This window comes from Alosa alosa, chromosome 11 (genome assembly GCF_017589495.1).
Source record: "Alosa alosa isolate M-15738 ecotype Scorff River chromosome 11, AALO_Geno_1.1, whole genome shotgun sequence".
NCBI lineage: Eukaryota > Metazoa > Chordata > Actinopteri > Clupeiformes > Clupeidae > Alosa > Alosa alosa.
This window is the reverse complement of record NC_063199.1, coordinates 12,311,745-12,333,227: the sequence shown is the minus strand read 5'-3', so window position 1 is coordinate 12,333,227 and position 21,483 is coordinate 12,311,745. Positions and strand designations below refer to the sequence as shown.

At 39.5% G+C, this 21,483-nt stretch overlaps 2 protein-coding genes and 1 pseudogene across 2 annotated transcripts; 2 read left to right on the top strand and 1 right to left on the bottom strand.

The window, feature by feature from the left end:
• The first annotated feature begins 3,383 nt into the window (after positions 1 to 3,383).
• On the top strand, positions 3,384 to 7,257 carry LOC125303442 (annotated as a pseudogene).
• A 1,419-nt stretch (positions 7,258 to 8,676) lies between these two features.
• ric3b (RIC3 acetylcholine receptor chaperone b) lies at positions 8,677 to 12,249 on the top strand. Its single transcript, XM_048257837.1, has 7 exons — positions 8,677 to 8,737; positions 8,843 to 8,961; positions 9,368 to 9,591; positions 9,759 to 9,840; positions 10,195 to 10,288; positions 10,376 to 10,521; positions 10,904 to 12,249. The coding sequence occupies exons 2-7, from the start codon at positions 8,847 to 8,849 to the stop codon at positions 11,320 to 11,322; spliced, it is 1,080 nt and encodes a 359-aa protein (XP_048113794.1). The 5' UTR covers positions 8,677 to 8,737; positions 8,843 to 8,846; the 3' UTR covers positions 11,323 to 12,249.
• Positions 12,250 to 12,645: 396 nt separating this feature from the next.
• psma1 (proteasome 20S subunit alpha 1) lies at positions 12,646 to 16,250 on the bottom strand. Its single transcript, XM_048257838.1, has 10 exons — positions 16,138 to 16,250; positions 15,085 to 15,129; positions 14,893 to 14,994; positions 14,524 to 14,627; positions 14,265 to 14,353; positions 14,080 to 14,150; positions 13,853 to 13,982; positions 13,677 to 13,756; positions 13,483 to 13,587; positions 12,646 to 12,918 (listed from the first exon to the last, which is right to left on the bottom strand). The coding sequence occupies exons 1-10, from the start codon at positions 16,138 to 16,140 to the stop codon at positions 12,883 to 12,885; spliced, it is 765 nt and encodes a 254-aa protein (XP_048113795.1). The 5' UTR covers positions 16,141 to 16,250; the 3' UTR covers positions 12,646 to 12,882.
• Between the last annotated feature and the right edge of the window lie 5,233 nt (positions 16,251 to 21,483).

Here is a 21,483-nt window from a genome sequence, read left to right as displayed (position 1 = left end):
AAGAGTAGGCCTAGGGCTAGGCTATGTGCTCCCTCCAAATGGATTTTACCAATATGAATGTAGCCTACTTTGTCTGCCTTTTGAGTCAGCGCTTTGAAGCTTAGTTAGTGTTAATATTTAGTATTTTTTCTCTATCAAACCAGGATTATTTACCACAGCACTGTTGAAGCACTGGTGTTTGTGGTATAGATTCCTTGGCCAAGATTATGATTTACTATGGCCACTTCTTTTGGAAATAATTAAAGCTCTGAGATAATTGCTTGCAGCATCCCTATCCTCCTGGGAACCAAGAAAAAAAAAAAAGTGTAAAAAAAAAACATCTTACAATTTTTTTTTTTAATTTTATTTTTATTTTAAATTGTATTACTATGAAAAGGTAGCCATGAAAATAGACAAAAATGGACAAATTGTGCTTTTAGTGGTATTAAATTAAGGGTAAACTTAACCAAATATAAGGGAAAATGTTATTTATCCTTCTAGACTACTTTATTTGCCTTTTGGACAGTTGTATTTCTTTTTTTTTCTGGATTGTTCATTTCATTTTCATGTTTTTCTTTCATCTGCGATAATTAATTTTTTAGTCTTACTCTTCCTCGCTATCTTCTTGAGGCACAGGTTCATAGTCATCATCTCACTCATCACCTGAGAGCTCCAAATCTGACCCCCATTCATCCTATACAAATGATCTCCTAAATTTCCCAAAAAATCAAAATATTTTGGTCCTGGTGTCCATTATAATGGACATTCATAAAGTCACTATTATTTCAAAATGTAAATAACTTAACTTATTTCAAAATGAATCATATGATTCCTGACATTTTCATTAACAAGACCATATATTGCCATCATAATGAATGCTTAATAAGAAGACACTATTTGACTTCTCTCTCCTCCTTCCATAAAATGTGCTTGTTTTGATGTCAACCATTTTGAGAACCAGAAGAGGAGGTTCCCAGCAACCCAGCCAATCACATGATATATCATTAGAAAGCCCAGGATGTCCTCTTTAAAAGACCACAGGAATTGATAGAATAGCTCAAAGGGGTAAAGGGGTATGCTTCTAGAACTTATGTCCACTACAGAGGACATAGGTCTATGGATTGGTGCTCAGGAGGTTATGGACCTGACTTTTTATGTGACTTTGTTGCTTTGAGTTTGAATATGTGCATGTTGTGGAGACAGGAAAATAGCCTACCTAAACTGTCCCTCAGATAATATATTGCCATGCCCATCTTCCAGAATATTAGCTCAGATCTGCACTGAGGTCCCTTCATTTTTGTTTCCAATTGCATAATGTATACACATAGGCCAACTATAACACACCAGAAATGTTGGGGAGTACTACTGCTGGATCCTAGCAGCAGATTTGAAATAGAGGGTTGTGAAATTGCATGCTGCCAGAAGTGCCTAAATGTTGGTGTGGTCTGCTCATTAAGTGAGAGGCTAATCTGACCAAACTCTAATATTCTATTTGACCACTAGTCTTCATATCTAAAAAACAAAATCCAGTGTGACTATCTTCACTGAACTGAAATACATTTCACAATGAGTCAAGATCAGGGAGTGGCTACAGTAATCGGTGACCTTAAAGATTCAGAGTTCAGAATCAGCTTTATTGGCCAGGTTTGCGTATACAAACAAGGAATTTTACTCCGGTTAATCTTTGCTCTCAAAGTACACAACACCCACTTTACATATAAAGAATAAAAACGGTTAAAAGTATAATATAACAATACAATAATATTTACAAAAAATATATACAATAACAATTGAAGAGAGGGAAGGAATGTCAGTAAAGACTGAGATGTAAATATACTGGTACAGTAAATATAGTGCAAGGCAGTTCAGTGCAATAGTAATATTTTAAAAACAATATTGTAATTGTAAGGTTGAAATATACATGAGGTAGATAAGCAGAACATGGGTGATTGTCTTTGCTCAGTGTAAGGGTGGGGTCTATTTATTTATGCACTACCAGAGTGACTGCTTGGGGAAAGAAGCTGTCTTTGTGCCGGCTGGTTTTGGCGAACAGTGCCCTGTATCACCTACCAGAGGGAAGGAGGTTGTACAGTTTGTGACCAGGATGTGAGGGGTCTGCAGAGATTTTTGCTGCCCTTTTCCTGACCCTGGACCGGTACAGGTCCTGGATGGAGGGAAGGTCAGCTCCAATGATCCTCTCCTGTAGATCCTCTCCTAATTGTCCATTGCAGTCTGGCCCTGTCCTGTTTGGTGGCTGACCCAGACAGTGATGAAGGTGCAGAAGAAAGACTGAATGATGGCTGAGTAGAAAGTGGTCAGCAGCTCCTTAGGCAGATTAAACTTCCTTAGCGGTCGCAGAAAGTATAACCTCTGGCTGAAGAAGACCCAGCAGGGTCAAAACGTTGCCTTTTGTGCATTTATATATGGGAGTCAAAAGCAGTGTTGCGGAAATTATATTTTTTCATTTGAGTAAGTTTTTTTTTTGTCCTGCACCTGCCAGAAGGTGGGATGTGCACACAATAACTTTTTGCTGAAGGGAGAGAAAGAGAGACAGATAGAGAGGATATAGAGAGACAGTGAGACAGATAGAGAGGATATAGAGAGACAGATAGAGAGGATATGTTTTCTTTGTGAAGCTGGAGTAGCCAGAGCCGCAGGGAAGCCTACAGAGGAGGGGCAGCCCAGAAGCACAATAATGTGCTAGCTATTAGTGAGCCTAATGACAGCTTAAGATGATGATGAGGATGAAGATCTCATGATGATGATGAATGCAAGCCAACAGTTTCATTTAAAATGTTTTCTTTGCTTCTATAAGTTAGATGTGCTGGGTAAAACAGAGGGTGTGCTTATGCTATGTCAAAATGCTTGTATTGAGTTGCGATGAACATTATATTAGATTGCTGCTCACAGCGTTGTCTAGAAAAAGGAGCCGATTAAAATGGTCTGAAGTATTCATAGAACACTAGGGTGTCCCATTTGTCTGACAAACTCTAAGGGTGGTTTGTGTGGCAATGCACTGGACCAAGGGGTTTAAATGACCTGTTAATGTATAGTTGAAATGTCAATTATTATATATACTTTTATAGGTGTAAGTGTTGCTATTTAGTTTTCTGTTGTCATGGTTGTTGGATAGTTCAGAGCACATTGAATACAGTGAATGTGTGATGTGAGACTCAGCATGCTTGCCTGAAGGAGGACTCTGGTGTGGCGGTCTGGTAGTAGTACCAGTAATAATAGTAGACAGTAGTGGATGTGTGCCAAGGTGTCATGGAAAGGAAAACAGACATTCAAAATATGCTCCTATTCTAGACCATTTTATGAGAATGGTCACATGCCTCTCTGACGCATGGGAATGGGATTTATAACAAATCATTCTCATCCATCAGCCAGCTCATGTGGTACACATGGTTAGATCTTTAATCAACACTTTGGATCTTCAAATATTGTTCTTTGCTTGTCTAGCTGTGCTGGTGAGATTCCTGACCAAATGTTTCATTGGAGAGTATGCTTCAAATGCTAGTGAGAATTGTCATTGGAGGGAAATGAAGACTGGCCCTGATTTCACCTTCAGCATATTTGAGACCATTGTAAGACTTTTAATCATCTGTAATGCACAGCTACAGTATGTGAGTGTGTAATATAACAATATGGGGGCAGCCGTGGCCTACTGGCTAGCGCTTCGGACTTGTAACCGGAGGGTTGCCAGTTCGAACCCCGACCAGTAGGCACGGATAAAGTGACCTTAAGCACGGCACCTAACCCTTCACTGCTCCCCGAGCGCCGCTGTTAGTGTGTGCTTCACCTCACTGTGTGTTCACTGTGTGCTGAGTGTGTTTCACTAATTCACGGATTGGGATAAATGCAGAGACCAAATTTCCCTCTCGGGATCAAAAGAGTATAGGCTATATACTTATATATATATATATATACTTATATAACATTAGCCTGTGTGTTTAAGTATAAAATAGCTGTCAAGGTGTTATAGCTCAGATGTTATTAGCCATATCAGAATATTGTTCGCATGCATGAGTTTAGTTTTTGTGTCTTGGGAAAAGATGCGCTTAACAGAGTAAAACTATCTTTATATTTAAGAGCATTTTTTGTCCTGTTCACTAGCCATGAGCACATGTGGATATTTATTGGATAGAGTTGACAAATTACGGAGCCCGGGAGAGGTCACTTTAAGTGATATTTTTTCTGGTCGTGATTATTTGTGAGCACGTTTTCTGTCTGTAACATTACAGTTCATATTGGTAATGTGATAATAACCGTAGGCAGTTAATTAAAGCCTTTTTAGTTTTCACCATTAGGTGGTCAGGATGGTTTATAGCGGACTTCTACTCTTTGTAGCAGGGTCACCTGCGGTGTCAACCGCCAGCTATGGAGACCCATAATGGGGAAATGTAACTATATGCTACTCGGGCTCTGTTGTAATGACCGGTTTCCACTACCTCCTGGATTGTTTTTTTGTGCACACAATTTAATTTCTTCGAGCCCACGTTTTAAATATTCGTGGGTGCGTTTTAGTAGATCGAGATCTCGAATATACTACAATGTGCTCATGTTTACATATGTCAAGACAATATTGAGTGCACGTTTTACAAATTGTGGCCACGTTTAAATATATCGTGCACACAATGTTCTATAACCATGTTCACTAAATTGTGCTCTCGTTTTAATAAATCGTGCCCTCGTTTTAGTAAATCGTGCGCTCGTTTGAGTAAATAGTGCACTCGTTTTATAAATTATGCGCTCGTTTTAATAAATGTTGCAAGATATTTTTTGGTATATATCCAGAAAACATGCGCTCATTTTACTAAATTGTGTGCACATTTTACTAAATCGTGCCCTCAATTTAGTAAATCGTGTTCACGATTTTGTAAAACGTGCGCACAATTTAGTAAATTGTGTGCACGTTTTACTAAATAGTGCGCTCATTTGACTAAATTGTGCTCTCATTTTAATTGTTGTAAATTGATTTTTATTAACAATTTAATGACAATTTAGTAAAACATGGGCACAATATAATAAAACATGCACACAATTTTCTAAATCGTACGCACATTTTACTAAATAGAGAGCACAATTTAGTAAAATGAGCACACTATTTAGTAAAACGTGCGCACAATTTACTAAATCGTGCGCACAATTTACTAAATTGAGAGCACAATTTAGTAAAATGAGTGCACAATTTAGTAAAACGTGTGCACAATTTATTAAAATGAAGCGCACATTCTCTATACACAAACATATCTTGCAATGACACCTCTTGGGCTCCGTATGAAATCATAAAGGTGACTGGATCATTTTGAGTTGTGAGCTTGTGGTCAAGTCATTGGCACACAAACTTTGCAGTTCAACTTTGAATGTTAAACATGTGAAAGACTTTTTCCAGTTTCCCTTGTGTTTCAAGCAATCAGCTGAGCACTAAAGCTACCTGAGACTTGCAATGGTGGTCAGCTGGTCATCACTGAACCATACAAAATTTGTCTGTTTCCTGTCACAGACTCTCTATACTAGCCTGGCAGGCCATCCTATATCATTGAAATGTATAGTCTGGAATCGAGCCATTCACTTCGCTTAATCCAAGGGGCCTTAATCCAAACTGCCTAGGCATGCAATAGGCCAGTGCTACGACCATATCCGTATCCGGTCGGCAAAACGGCAAATACATACTTTTTTGAAAGGAATGACTTAAGTGCGTTGTGTTGCTCAACTTTCAAAGAAAAGCACAAGTCCAACTCCTCCAAAGTTGACGCCAACGCCGATTCAAACAACTGCTCTTCATTCGCTTTAGCCACCTTCCTTGTTGTTCACCGTCGCAGGACTGTCGTCATCCTGTTAAGCCCGCCTTAAGACTCTCTAACAAAATAGAGCGCTGTGATTGGATGACGTCCATGGCGTCAGCCAATAGAAATCCCTATGGTTTGATACTAGACGTACAGGCTGAGCAAATTAATTTGCCGCCGCTAGGGTGCGTCTAGATCTCTATACCACAAGAGGCTCTCAATTGATGGCAGACAGTTGAATCTGGAGGTGTTTGACCCCTGCTCAGAGCAGGTGAGGTGTGTAATTTATTTAGTACAATAAATTAAGTATAGCTATGCTGATAACAAATTGTTACTGTTTCTGCCTGTTCCTGCGTGTGTTTTTACTGAAGAGCTGCTGTCCTGAATGAATAAATATGGCATTTTTAACTTGGGACATCAAACCCCTGTGGAGTTGTCAAGCAAACAGGTCTTTGAAGAAAACCGCAAAACTAGCACTATGCTTAACCACTGAATCGGGTGCCCTTTCAGGGATTTAACTACAGTGCTTTGCTGAAAAACCCTGTGGTTTTGAGGAAAGTGGTTGTGCACTGTGTGCCTGTGTTAGTTGAGCTAACATGAAGACTTTAAAAACATACTTTTACCTGCACTTGAGTAAAAACCTGTATCTTGCAGATGAAAACAACCCAAGTCCAAATGTCAGAATAGCCATTATTACAATTGATGAAATGATATTAAGGAGGACTGTATGATTTGACAGTGTCATCACAAGTATACAAATCTAATGGAGACAGTGTTGTGTCTCAGATTGCAGGGAGCCGCTGTATTAGGAACCTGTAGACTGGGCTGATGGGTTTGTGGTGGTGTACAACAGTGACCGGTCCTCCTTCCTCCATGCCATAGATGTCCTGCGGCAAATCAAAGAGGCAAGGGTGGAACCGTACAAAGGGTAAGCTTCCATTACAGTAATGTTCTTCAATAGTTTTTTTTATCATTATGCTTTTTAATTGTTATTCCGTTTAAAAAAAACACATATACACAGAGAGTTCAGCCTCAAACCAAAATTGTATTGCATATTTGTAATATTATAATGGTTTCATAAATTCATACTCTTGTGTTTACAATTTAATATGCAAAATAAAACACCTTCACAAAGTTTCCTCTTTCCTGGGACTGTGTAAAGCCCATGGGAAACCAATGGGAAACTGTAACAGACCTTGTTGAACTTGCAGGGACACAGAGGTGCCAGTCTGCTTGGTTGGGAACAAGCAGGACTTGTGTCATGCTCGTCAGGTGAATGAGGAGGATGGCCGCTCCCTAAAACAACTGTCACTTCCAGGAGGTGTCTGCCTCAGAGGGATACCAGGAGGTTGAGAACCTTTTTACCTGGCTTATCCGCCAGGTGATGCAGCACCTGAAGTATCGATCAGACCGCCTACGTTACAGTGGGTCAAAGTCCATGACCAAACTAATCAACAATGTCTTTGGCAAGAGGAGGAAGTCTGTATAAATATGGACCACCTTTAGAAGCAAATTATCAGTGATATTTTATTTTGTTGCACAAATTTAAAGGAATCGTATGTAAGAAATGTATTTCAGTTAATCATAAAATGGCCCTGATATGTCACTAGACATTAAGAAATCATCTTCATTTCAAATACTTATATCACTGACAACAGTAGTCCGGCCAGGATATTGTCATTTAAAAAGTGAAGTTGAGGCCCTCAACTGATGTTGATGTTGTCATGTTATGTTTGGCCTGATGTGCCACCCTATCACCTATCTACTAATCACGAAGTCAGTAGCGTTTCGGCATCCGGGTTGCCAGCTCTGCCAGTCAGGGGGGAGGGGGAGGGGATACACCGCTCTACAGTATTTTGAAAGTGATTGCAGTATACAGTTTTGGCCATAATCTTACATACGGTTCCTTTAATTTGTGTGAATTAACTTAACAAAAATACTACACTAAGATAACTCATAGAATACCTTACAAAAACAAAAACCGGGGGGTGGGGGCAAGGCGTGGACACTGTGGGCCCGAGTGCCCACGGGGACCCAGGTTCGAATATTTCTCTCTCCCTCTTACTTCCTGTCACTCTTCACTGTCCCCCCCCCAAAAAAAAAAAAAAAATATATATATATCGAGGAGAGAACTCAAAACAACTCAGGTGGTCATTCACAATCTTGGCTCTGTAAATAGAAAATAAAGTTAATGGCTCACACTGTATTGACAGGCTGTTGAGGTCAATATATCGACATCATATTTGATGCCATACAATTGAGATGCTGTACAACTGATAGTTCTTCTGAAAAGTTCTTCTATGGATTGTAATTCTTTTAATAATAAAATGGAAAGACAATATATCAAATAATATCACAACACTCAAAATATTGTCTGTCTTGTCTCTGTTTTATGTTAAAATTATACTGCTTGAGAAAGGTGGGTTGCCATTGTTGAGCTAAATGGCATGTGGCTGTATTAAAATATTTTGTGGATGAACCTTATGCAGTTCAGCTTTTACCTGGTTACCCGTGCAATATGCTATCAAACTCTAATTGAATTGTCTACAGTGTACATCAGGTCTACTAAATGAGAATGTTTGTGGGACCCAATTCTATCCTGTTCCATTGAAAGCAATCTGCAATAAGCTACATATCAGTTTCTAGAGGGCGCATGAAATATGAATAGTCTACAAATGAAGCGAAACACATAAGTCTGGGGTTGTGTTTAATGCAATGTTGTCCAAGGGTTTTGTAAACTTGAACAGTTTGTTTTGTTTGAGGTAATTCTGGGAACTACACGACCAACGCAAGCGAGCTTCATTTAGGCTACGAAGATGTTATCATTTCGTGGTCTGGGCTACAGTGTAGAGCTCCATCCAATTCGACGTTTAGATTCTGCATTCGGTTGGTCAAGTCTGAGCTGTATTCCATCCAATGACAGGCTACACTGTCCCATCTCGGCTACTGATGCGCCTTTGAAGGAAACGGTGCGCAGTGTATTTTGGAGTAGCGTAATATAGTTATGTGTATGAAACATATTATTCCGTTATTAGAGATTAAGTATTTGACATTTTGTTTTATTCTAAAAAAAGGAAAATGTCGATGTCAACATTTCAAAAGGTTACGCTGGTATCGTGCCTACTGCTCTGCGTGGCTCTGCTCCTTCCCAAAATGCTCCTGTCGCAAGGCAAAAATGACAAACAATCGGAGGGTAAGATCTTAAAAATATGATGCCTTAAATAGTGACCCCTTGAACACTAATCTATAGCCAACAAGATCTTAGCCTGTGTTGTTACATAGTTCATCCAGCGGGGGTCTTTTTTCACTGGTAGGTAGGCCTATTTGCCATTGCTTGACATCCTGTGTACCTGCGCGGATGTGAAATTGCAGGGTTTTTAATAGGCTGTGTTCCTCCGTGCTTTAGGTTTAAAATGAAGACAAACGGGGTTATGACCGTTATGGACATGCCATCCTGCCATTTTACTTTACTACGATTTTGTATTGGGTTTAGATTATTTGGTGTAGTTTCGTGGTTTAGTTTATTCATGGTCTTCTATCTTTATTCATTGCTCATTCTATCTTTCTTCATTGCTCAACATTCGAATTGTGCATGTTAGGTGGATCTGGGCATTTCCCACCCATGGTACGAAGACAGCTAGCACCTGAAGGACAACGAGCGAACGGTGCACAATTCTCTCGAGCGCATAACACTGAAGCTATTGCCCGTGCCAAGGGTGGAGGAACAGGGGCTGCACCTGGTGGTAAATCTAGTCTCGCGGGACAGATTATCCCCATCTATGGATTTGGAATCCTTCTTTACATTCTTTACATCCTCTTTAAGGTAAAACACAATAAAGTGGAAGTACAGATGCGGCTGGTAAATATTTTGGCCGGAGTTTCTTGATGCCCGATAAAAATGAGTTGACTCAAGCAATCAGAAATTAATCAGACCATTTCACTGGTGCCATATGTTAATCATGTGTTATGTTGTCTTTTCTTCTTTCAAAGATAACATCAAAAGGGAAAACCTCCAAACCCCCTCAAAGTAGATTGTCTACTTTGAGATCAGAGAACATGAAGAGAAAAATCAGTAAGTTACTCCCCCTTCTGCATTGATCATCTGTTGTTAGACCAACTCTCTCTATATACTCTTGTTATGATAGTCATATCACCTAACCCCCCCACACACACACACAAAATTAAAATACATTTATAATAATTATTGCTCTGTTTTGGCCTTGAATGAACTAGACAATGTATGTAGCTTCAGCTTTAATAAAAGAATACAGTTCTCCAAAGTGAAGAGGTCTGAAAACAGTAGCCCTTGTGTAATGTACTTAATACATGAGAGTTCAGTTATGTTAGTGATTAGAGGAGGACATGAGATCTAGGAGATAAGGTCTAAATGACCAAATATGATCATTATTTTCTCACTTTCCTGCAGCTGACTTTGAGCTGACCCAGCTCCAGGAGAAACTGGAAGAGACAGAGGATGTGATGGAAAGGATAGTTTCCAAGGCAGGCCACAGTCCAGAAAGGTTTGTTCACTTTTCCATCCAATGATCCACTGCCTTACACACTCTGAGAGTTATATAACTGGATTCTCTCTTCTGTGCCTCCCACAGAACGATAAAAGGAGTTAGCTCAGATCAGGAGGAGAGGCTGCTGCTTCAGCTTAAGGAAATCACCCACATGATGAACAAGGGCAGTCTGCTGGAGGGTATTATGTCTGAGAATAAAGCAGAGAGCCCATGCTCCCAACACCAGGAAGGTACTGCACCTTTTCATTACAACAGATATACTTGTACACTAAGTATATCTGTTTCAATATGAATTTCCCTTTGGGGATGAAGAAAGTATGGTATATCTATCTATCTCGATTGACAAACTAAGGAATATGTCAGTAATCAGATCCTCTTTAAAGAAAGTTTGTGCGAGCAAAGTCAAATGGTTTCTTTTTAATTCACACACAAAATTGTAGCACTGACTAAGATTTTAACCTGCCAGAAATAAGGAGAAATATCCAACCCTACATTCACATATATTTTGGTGTATACCACAAGGTCATATAGAATTGAGTGTTTAATATTTAGACTGTTCGTAATATATTTTGTCTAATCAATGGGTGATTGTCTTATTAATTACTGAAACAGAGTATCCAGAAGATCCATACCCCAGGTCAGAGGGTGGGTGCTGCCATCATGGTCACCATGGCTACCAGCACATGGGAGATGAGTGGACAGAGATGCCAGAGGATGGGGCGACAACTGACCCACCGGAGGAGAATGAGGCGCAGAGTACAGGTGGAGTTGAAGACATCTATCCTGGGGAAACTGAAGACGCATATGGTGCTGCTGCTGACACTGATGACATGCTTAGGGAGAACATGGGAGAGGAGGATTATGCTGTACACAGGGAGAGGGAAGAGCTGATGGAAGATGAATATAATGTTGAGGATCAGGTGCTGGAGATCCAGCAAGTCATGAAGGACAAGGACTGCTCAGTCTGGACGTCAGTCCTCTCAGAATATGACTGCCCAGCTGCCCAGCTCAGAAAGAGGAGCAAGAAGTGACCGAAAAGGATCTGCTTTTTTTTTTTGGATGGACCTTGCATTATGAATATACCTTTAGAGCTTTCCCTTTCACTGTCCCTTCATAGTCTTCATTCACACCTCATTCAACTCTGGCATGCTTGTGAAGATATAGGACAGAATGTAGCATTTCTAAATTCTAACATCAGGGCTACGCCAGGTGCACAATTAAAGTGCTTTATTCGTGGAGTGTAAAAATAATTTTAGAATTATTATTTATTTTTCTCTCAAATGTACGCACCAAAGATTTTAGAGCATAGTGTTCTAGAATCTTTGGCACGTACTGCTATCACGCCTGGTATAGCCAGTTCCATTGATTATAGTGGAAGCTAAATGTTGCAGTTCAGTGCTTCAGTTATGTGCCGGGTGTAGCCTGTCTGCAAGGTGTATGCTCTTGTTTTTGTGGGAATATCAAGCTTTTTTGTCATGGTTGCTGTTTTAATTTATTATGTTTCCCTGAAATGTTGAATTATTATTGAATTCGTTGCCCTGTATGAATTATTGTTGTTCATGAACATACCATTTTAAAAAGGGACACTCTCTCAGGGCTTGTTTAAACATAATGCTTCCTAATCGTTCCTTAACATTTATTTTCTTTCTGTATTCCTAAAAAAGGTTGTGATTTTGAAAACGTATAAATACCTAGTCAGTTACTGTGCAATTTTTTTTTTGTTTAATCACATCTTTTTGTTTTTCTTAAGCTTATAGGTAATATTGGGGTTTAGACCCTTGGTTTGCATGTTGTGAATATAATTTTTTTAAATTTTTGAACAAATCACCCCATACTGTTCGTCAACTATTGATATGCAAAATACATTTACGTTTTTTGTTTCCATAGCACACACGGAATTCTATGAAATTAAACAACTTAAATTTAACTCTTTAAATGAAATAAATTCTTTAAATTCCTTCCTCTTTCTTTTCTGAGTTGCAATCAAGTCATCATTTTGTATATAACCACAAGGCAGCTTCCTATCCTGTTGCCAACACGGACATGGCTAGTCCATTGTATGACAAATGACTGAAATTAAAATCTGGTTTAAGGTTTCCTTAAAATAAAATAGGTTGCACAAAACATCTTTAGATTAATCGACAGCTTCTGGAAGTATGTGCAAATCCCTGACACTGCCCATGAGCTTGTGCTACGTCTGACATTTGTATTATCAAGTCATCCACTTTTGTCAACATAGATGCAAAAGGTGTATAGCCAATTATGCTCTCAGAGTTTTGCGTCCTTTATGTGGACAATAAGCATAATATTACAGGCTGCGTGAAATGTGAGCCAAGCCACAAAATAAACAATAATCAGAAAAAAAAAACGTTTAATTGGATTTGAAACCCCATACAGATAGAAAACACACATCCTACAGTCAGTGTGCAGATAGCACAAAAGTAAATGTTTTATAAGGTATTACATTACAGCTGTTTGCTTGCAGTGACTCCATTGAGCAGCAGCTGCACTGGTTTGGTAGCGGAGCAGAAAACATAGTTGCTGATCGTTGTTCAGCAGCCTGACTGAATCCGGGCTGCTGGATGCCCCCCTCAGTACACCATGGGCTCATCAGTTGGTTGAGCTACCTGAATCATATAAAAGGGCTCTGGTCAGAGGAGATTAACTCATGCAACATTTCAACTGACATGCATCGAAATGTACTTCTGTATATGGCGTCCCTGAGCTACTTTACGAGCAAATCCTGGGTTTGGATGTTTGGTTATAACAGCTGTTCACTCTTATATAAGGAGTGTGAGGGTGCTGGACTGACAGTAATATGAAACCACTGGGTGCTCAAATGGTTCTCAAGCTAATCAGGTGCTTAGCTGCACACAGGCACTCATTGTTGTGATCATCTCTAGGTAACAGTCCCAGCTATGCCCATAGACTAACTACATAGGTAGTAGGTTACATTTTTCATTTTCTGTGTGAATGCCATTTTGTGTCTAGATATTCTTCTTCTGTGATAGACCCATTAGAATAGGAGTTTGGCACTATCCTGTGAATAGGATTAATTTAGCTTTACTTTCATATCAAGGCCAACGTATGCCTCAATTCAATCAACAGATGAATGAAAAACATGGGAGAAGTTGAACATTACATTTCACAAAAATGTTTTGAATGCTTATTCAATCTGAGAAAAACCTCACCTTTCTTTGTGGCCTCTCCTCCAGGCCCTCAAGGAAAGGTGCGACATCATCGTCATCATAAATGACAAACTCCATGTCCTTTCCCACAATGCCGATGGAGACATTCTAGAAAAAAAATATGGTAAGTACACTTACCCAACAGCCCACACAGAGAACTTGAAACACGATAAGGCTGACGGAACTGAAATTCTAACCTTTGTGGTAAGATCCTGTTCTGCAGGCAGGGTTTCCCGCAGTGCACGAAGCCCATGCTGCACGAGATCATTCAGATTACCTGTAATCAACAAACGACCGTAAATCCAACTAATGTGTACACAACAATACATATAACACAACATCAGAGTACAGTGAGTTTGGATTCATCACTCACAGTCTAGGAAAGTGTCCATGTGTCTCTCCAGGTAAGTGCGAGCTGATTGAGAGCGGGCTCCAATAGACATGGCTTTGCAATCAAAGTAGTTTGCTGAGGGGCAGGTCTGGAAGATATGGGGCCCCATGTCCTAAAAATGAAGAAGGAAAATTAAACCCTTCTACTTTGTGATGATGAACAGCCAAATTGGTTTCTGCATATCAACTTTAACCACACGTAGCTCTTACATCAAAGCCTGCGATAAGAAGTCCCACTCCATAGGGTCTCCTCCCATATCTTTGCGTGGGAATCTGGGTTTCTGGTAGGTGGGTTAAAGATCATATAATCTGTCTAGTGAGAGGATGCAAGCTGACAAAACACAGAAACAGAACAGACACAGAAAAAAACATTCTTTACAGGACATTAAGGATACTGCTTCCAATAAGAGAAACCAGGCGGGAGACAGGAAGAGGTCGGTCAAAGACAAACCGAGAATCCAAGCACTCTTGTCGCATGAAGTTACTGTGAAGACAGAGAAAAAAGTCAATGATTAAGCTCCTGGATCAAAACAACTGGTAAAGCACACGTTGTACTAGCACTTAAATGGAAAGAAAAGCAGTACTTGAGCTCAGAATTCCCAGTGGCAATCTGAACCAGTTGGCTAACCAGTTAAGAGGAGAAACAATTCCTACCAGAGAAGCCTGGCATCTGCCGTCAGTCCAGCGATGGAGATACCCACATGGTTATCAACATGGAGAATCTTCTTCTGATGGGCAGCAAGCTCTGACTGAGCTCTCTACAAATGCAATATACAAAAACAACTCAATAACTTCCACAAGATTTCACTGATGCATTCTTATCCATAAGAAGTCATATACAAATTAAAATGTTAATGACACAAATGTCCATGTCAATAAATATGGTAATAACCCATTGTGCTTTGTAACACCATTACTGCTACACAATACAATATGTAGTATTACCTAGTAATCTGAGCATAGAAAGACATTTCTATGTGTGCACAGTAAATAAATTAAAGAACAGTTATGTGCAAATTGTACCTTCAAAGCAACAAGAACTGCATGGGTGCGTGATTTGAGTCCTACTGTTGCAGATCCTTGCTTTACTGCTTCCATGGCATATTCAATCTGATGAATGCGTCCCTAAAGCAACACATCAAAATACATTATATTACTTTTAGAAACAAACCTGGTCACAGAAGAAAAAAGACAAAACAAATGATTTGACTTTACCTGAGGACTCCATACAGTGACGTCGTTATCATACTGGTTGCGGAACTGGGGTAGGACAAAATACATACATTAGGCCTATATTAGCAAACAAATGGTGTCACACAACAAACAAGAATCTATTATTTCACAATAAGATTACAATATGTCTCATCACGAAGTCATGACCCACGGACAGGACACAGGTTACACACAGTTATGCGTATACTTATGGTGTAGACTAGTAATAGTAGAATATATTTGCGATCATAACTAAACAGGAGTAATTGGAACTTAATTAACACTGCAATTTAACTTAAAATATAGTCAGGTAGGCTAGAATTCATCTGCCACTGCCGGATATTTTGTTTCAGCGCAGTTGATACCTCATACAAGGTAACGTTAGCTGGATGTAAATCGAAAGTAATGTCACAGCCCGTTTACGGATGGTGACAATACTGAAACTAGCTGATTAGCCAGTTACAAACTTACCTAACAACTAACTCAACTTCTCTCTTTCCAGTACACGTTTTATTGACATCAGATGCATATTATGCTCATCAACTCATTGTAATAGTTTTATTATATTCAGAATATCAGTATTACATGTCTTATGTTAGCATCAAGTACTTCAAGCATTAAATCAGCTAAACTTTAAGACGGCTAGTCAGCTAACAATAGCATAGGCTACTTAACATGCAGACTGGCACGGCCGCACTAGTTGGTATCATGGGGATGTTTCCACCCAAAAACTCAAAACGATGAGAAAATCAAATACACAACAAGTTGAGGTTATTAGTTTAAAACAGAATTGAACGCTGGATTGATACTGCCACCAACTAGCCAGTCAATTTGTGTGAGTTAGTTTTACGCTTACTCACGGTATCAAGCTAGCACTGGCTAACGTTACTTTTAGCCAAATATTTTCTAACGTTATTGTCTTTGACCAACAGCGACAGGTTAATCATACAGGACGCCACAAAGGTGTCACTACAACATTAAAATATAAAACAGATGAACATTCTCTCTAACATGTTAATTGTTGAATTTATTAATATAACACTCATTCATCCTCACCATGTTTGCCTCTCAGTCAGCCGCCTATCCAGAACAACGATGTTAGCAATCTACTACTTTTCCTTGACGGACAGGAAGTATAATGGATCTCAGAGCAGACATGTGCATCGATCTCCATTCAAAGCCCTGTAGACCAGTGTTTCTCAAAGTGTGGTCCGCAAGCTATCCCAAGTGGTCCGCAAGCAGACGTGGTAAAATATAATATAGATGAGTTGTTTGCAATATTGAACCAACTTGTATGTAAATTCAAACAGTTCTGCAACATGCCTATGTATGCTACGCCAGTTTAAATCATATGAATCCTCTGACACAATAAGCAAGGTGAGGCCTATTGTGTAATATACTGTTGAAGTACGTCTACTCTTCTTTTTTTTTTTAGCTAGGTGGTCCGTGAGGTTTTTTTTCATTGGTTAAGTGGTCCTTGGTCTGAAAAAGTTTGAGAAACACTGCTGTAGACAGACAGATAGATAGATAGATAGATAGATAGATAGATAGATAGATAGATAGATACTTTATTGATCCCCATGGGGAAATTCAAGTCGATAATAATAGGGAAATAAGAGTCGATAATAGTTGGTTTTAAGAATGGTAGAAAAAGTGTGGAATTGCATTGTCTGCACTGTTGTCTTTGAAAATGGGAGAGAAACCTGAACCCTGTAGTTAAACTATGCTCTAACATCAATGCAGAAATGCATCTTTATTGAATAGTAGGCCTAGGCTAGTTTGGTCTGACAAGTGGTCTGTCATATTGTTGACTAAGAAAAGATAAAAAGTTGAAATCTTTACTGAAATGTTCTTAAGCCTGTTTATGGCAAACTATGTGTAATGTGGAAATTACTTTCATGTAAACATGCACCACTTTGAAGGCGTTGCAAGCCACAAATGCCCACAAAAGCACACTGCCCACACTGAGACATCATGGGTTGGTGTTATCAAAATAGCCACTAGAGAGCAGTATTAACCTAAATATAATGCACAGCCTTTAGTGCGGCTTTCTTTCAATTTACGGTTCTTTCTTACTTTACTTTCTATTGAAATAAATGTAAAATACAAAGAACACTAATTGTAAGACAGAACTCAGAGGGACACTACACAATGGCGAATTTGTTAAAAAATATAGTCCAAAAGGAACTTCAGTAAGGCTACATCTTCTAAAGTATTTTAGGCTATGTGGATTTCTGCCATGATTCTAGATTTAACAACAGAAACAGATAGGCTATACCTACGTTTACATCTGAATTATCTGAATTGTGCAACCCTGCATCATTTACAGTAATTTCTTGAATTTCCCCTTGGGGATCAATAAAGTATCTATCTATCTATCTCTATCTTAATATACTAGTATATTGGTTACTAAATGGGACACATGTGCACATGGTCCGACACTCCTGCTGTTTAATTAGTGAAGTGAAGCAGAGTGCATAGATTAAACCGAGCAAGTGTTTGTCTTAAGTTTTGCCGCAAAAGCTTCCAGGGGATGCTGCTATTCATAGCACCCACACCACAGCAGTGCAGTTTGGGGGTTTAAAAGATGAGGAATATTGAGTGCCCTCACTGTTAATAATATTTGATGTACCCATGGTCGGGGGTGGGAGTATGTGTATGTGTCTGTGTGAGAGAGTGTTTGCGTCTGTGTGCCTGCGCTGCATGCTTGTGTGTGTGTGTGTGTGTGTGTGTGTGTGTGTGTGTGTGTGTGTGTGTGTATGTATGTATATGTGTGTGTTTGTGTGTGTGTGTGTGTGTGTGTGTGTGTGTGTGTGTGTGTGTGTGAGTGAGAGAGAGAAGGGGATGGAGGAGGGATGAATCAAAGTGCTTTGCTGATGACGGAACCTGCACCTCTGCCAAGGAAGTGGTTGTGGTGGCGTCGGAGTTGGGCATTACATCAACGAAGCTCCTTTGTGATTGAGATCAAGGGGGTTGTGCTGAGCTCAGCACTTTGGCCAGCTTCATTTGAGTCTGCCAAACGGCCTGCTTTTTAATTTTTCAAATGGAGAGGATCCTGAGTCACTGCACAGTGCAGGGCTACTCCTGCTCCACTCTTCTGCAACAGCTATAGGTAGAGGGTGGGGTGGTGAAGCTGTTATTGGAACAGGTGCCTTTAAAGGATAGAAGCATGAAGGAGTGTCATAGGTGCGTGTCACAGCACTGCTGCAGGTGGGTGTAGTCAACAAGATGACACAGCGAAACTCTGAGCTATGGGTGAACAGAATGGCTGGTTTTGATCAAAGGGTATCTGAGACTGAAGTGGCTTTTATATACCATTCAACAACATGTAGGCTACCATTTAAGTACCAGTCATGAAAATTTACATTTTCATTATGTTTTGTTTAACATCATAGATGTAATACTTTGTTTGTAAGCAGCAAAATGTTACTCTCAAAAAGTTACTCTTTATTCTAACTATTAAGCTACTACCAGCCTTAATCATAACTTCAATCAACAATGGCTATACAGCAACGTGTCATGTTTTTATGGGCCACCAGTTTTGCTAAAATCATTAAATTCATGTTGATGATCATGTAAAAGATAAGAAGTATCTCATTAAACAGTAACTCAATAACCTTGTTACAACAGAGGTATGCAGAGGAGCATCTATGATCGCACAACAAGTCGAACCTTGAAGCAGATGGCCAGCAGCAAGAAGACCACACTTGGTGACACTCCTGTCAGCTAAGAACAGGAAACAATCGAGGCCCATTCGCACAGGCTCACCAAAATGGGTCAATAGAAGATTGGGAAAATGTTGCCTGGTCTGATGAGTCTCAATTTCTGCTAAATTCGGACATAGAAGCATCGATCCATCCATCAACGGTTCTTGCTGATGGTGGCGGGGGTGAAATGGTGTGGGGAAGACCAGTGTTCCTATCTTCTGATTGCTGCTAGCAGGATAATGCGGCATGTCACGAAGCTCGTGTCTCAAACTGGTTTCCTGAACATGACAATGAGTTCACTGTACTCAAATGGCCTCCACATGCATTTTGAGTCACCAGAGGATGCTAACAGAGCAAATGAGTTAAAGTGAAGACAACTTCCTTAAGATGGACCTAGCCTATGAAACTCAACAGAAGTTGGGGCCCCTATGGACGGTGGTTCATTTAGGTAATGTCATATTATTCATTTATCATAACATAAATCTCTGTGTTTGTTGTAGAGAAGCACTCAGAGAGGTGGTGGACGTGGCCTGACCTGTACTAGCATGAGTGATTCCAATTCCAGGGGACCATCATAGCCACCATTCTGGATTGGGCTAATTTAATCACCAATACCTGGCCATTTTAGCTAAAACTTCATTTGGTTAGCTTCTGTGATATGTACCTATCTGGAAAAAAATCAACTCGAGTCATCTTAATTTATAATCAATACAACTCTTAGTAAGTATTCAGCTTGATCTGCCAACTGATAGGCTGAATGCACATTTCGCACATACAGTGGTAGTGAAAACTATGTTGACCATACAGTATGAACAGGAAGTGTCCTCCAAAAGGTTACCTTATCATGTCAGCCAATGCAATCACAAAATATAATCAAGTGCCACTGACACAACAAAACCACATCACACCTTGGCAGCTCAGTCAGATTTGAATTTGGAACAGTTGCTTGTCAATGGTCAAAACATTGTTGTTAGGTGTGTCAATAAGGTCTGTTTCAGTAATCAATTAACCCCATAAAACAGTTAATCCCCAAAAGTCAACTCCACACATTCATACAAACATTTTATTTTACGGAGCCCTTTTCATCTAAATATATGACATTCAAATCCCTTCCCTGGATATTTTGAAGATGGTGGGGGAGGCCACAGTTAAAATAAAATCCAGATCAACATGCAGGCATACTCTTTTGAGATTTCACTGTTTAAATGCAATGTGGTGTCACTCATTTCCCCCAATGTCTATTGAAACATTATTTATCCTTCTGATTTGTATGTCTGGTACACAGCATTTTATAGCACAAAGGGGCAACATGAACATCTTGCAACCATATATATATCTGGAGTGTTCAATGTAACTACCATCAAATCAAGCTGAAAACATTTACTGTTTCACTGTGTTACAACTGGATTTGTGTACTGACACTTCTAGCAGTTAACACAATGTGACTGACAGTTCGTTCAGTGATCACAAATATGAACAAGTATGAACCACAATAAATGCAGTTAGTCATCTAAATATTATATGTATCACTATATCCAATATATTATGTACAACTGGCTTTTAAAAGGTGCTAACTTTCCTCCAAATAAAAATAGTTCATAGAGTACAAGAGCTCTCACAAAGAGTGTCTTTAATTCACAGCTTTGCTGTAACGGCAGAAATTGCAGTGAGGTCTGGACCTTAGCCACATTTCATCATGGCATAATATTTTACTTTCTATAAATACTGTACGACCCAGTCCAAGTTCTGGGATTGATCCTGATAGGGTTCCAATCCAGGGAGCCAAGTTTTCTTCAAGATACCAGAGCTCGATCACTGTCCTCTCTCTACTTTGAAAAACCTGCAGCATTACCAATTAAGTTTAATGCTGTGTCAAACCATGTCAATTGCACAGCTCTCCTGCTCTGTCAGTGTGATTTCAGTGGGAATGCTAAAGAAACAGACACTGATAGCTTTTCCTTCAACAAATGATGTCATGGGAAACCAAACAGAGATCCACGCCCTGCTCTGTGGGCGTCTGATTGATGCTCAAACACTCAAATGATTAAATCTAATTTCCTTAATGTCTGAGGATGCGCCAAGCGAACAGTGCAACTTGAACTAACAAGTTAAACGATGTTGCATTTTTTTTTTTTAATGATTGCCTGTCGTCCAGCATTAGTAAGGCAGTCCTTCTCATCCTAGCCCTTTTTTTAGTTCTATGGAGGTACATGTGTTTTGTGTATGTTTGTTGCCACCCTGCAGGTGAGCAAACATTCATTAAGGACAGGACGCCATATAAAATGGACTCTTTGTTTGCATCCAAATTCAATTAAGCTCTCTCTTACTGTTCTAATCAAATTTGGAAATGGGAAGCCTTTATCTGCAGTGCCTCATTGGTCGCATACTATATTTATTCTTTATGTTTACTAAGTTCCGCAGTGATCATGAAGTTCACCTATAAAACTTCAAAGTAAACTGATATATAAATACAGGCTACCTCGTTCAAACATAAATGTGCTCACTCTGGTCACCATGAAAAGAATTAAAAAGAATGTTGGGATCAGTGCACTGAACAGAGATTCACATTGTTTAAAATGTCAGTCTTAACTTCAAACTTCAGCACAGAAAACAAAATCATTAAGTGTCTACTGTAATAACTTACAGTACAATGGATGAGGCATGGTGTCCTAAGCCAAATACCAGCTTAAAGGTT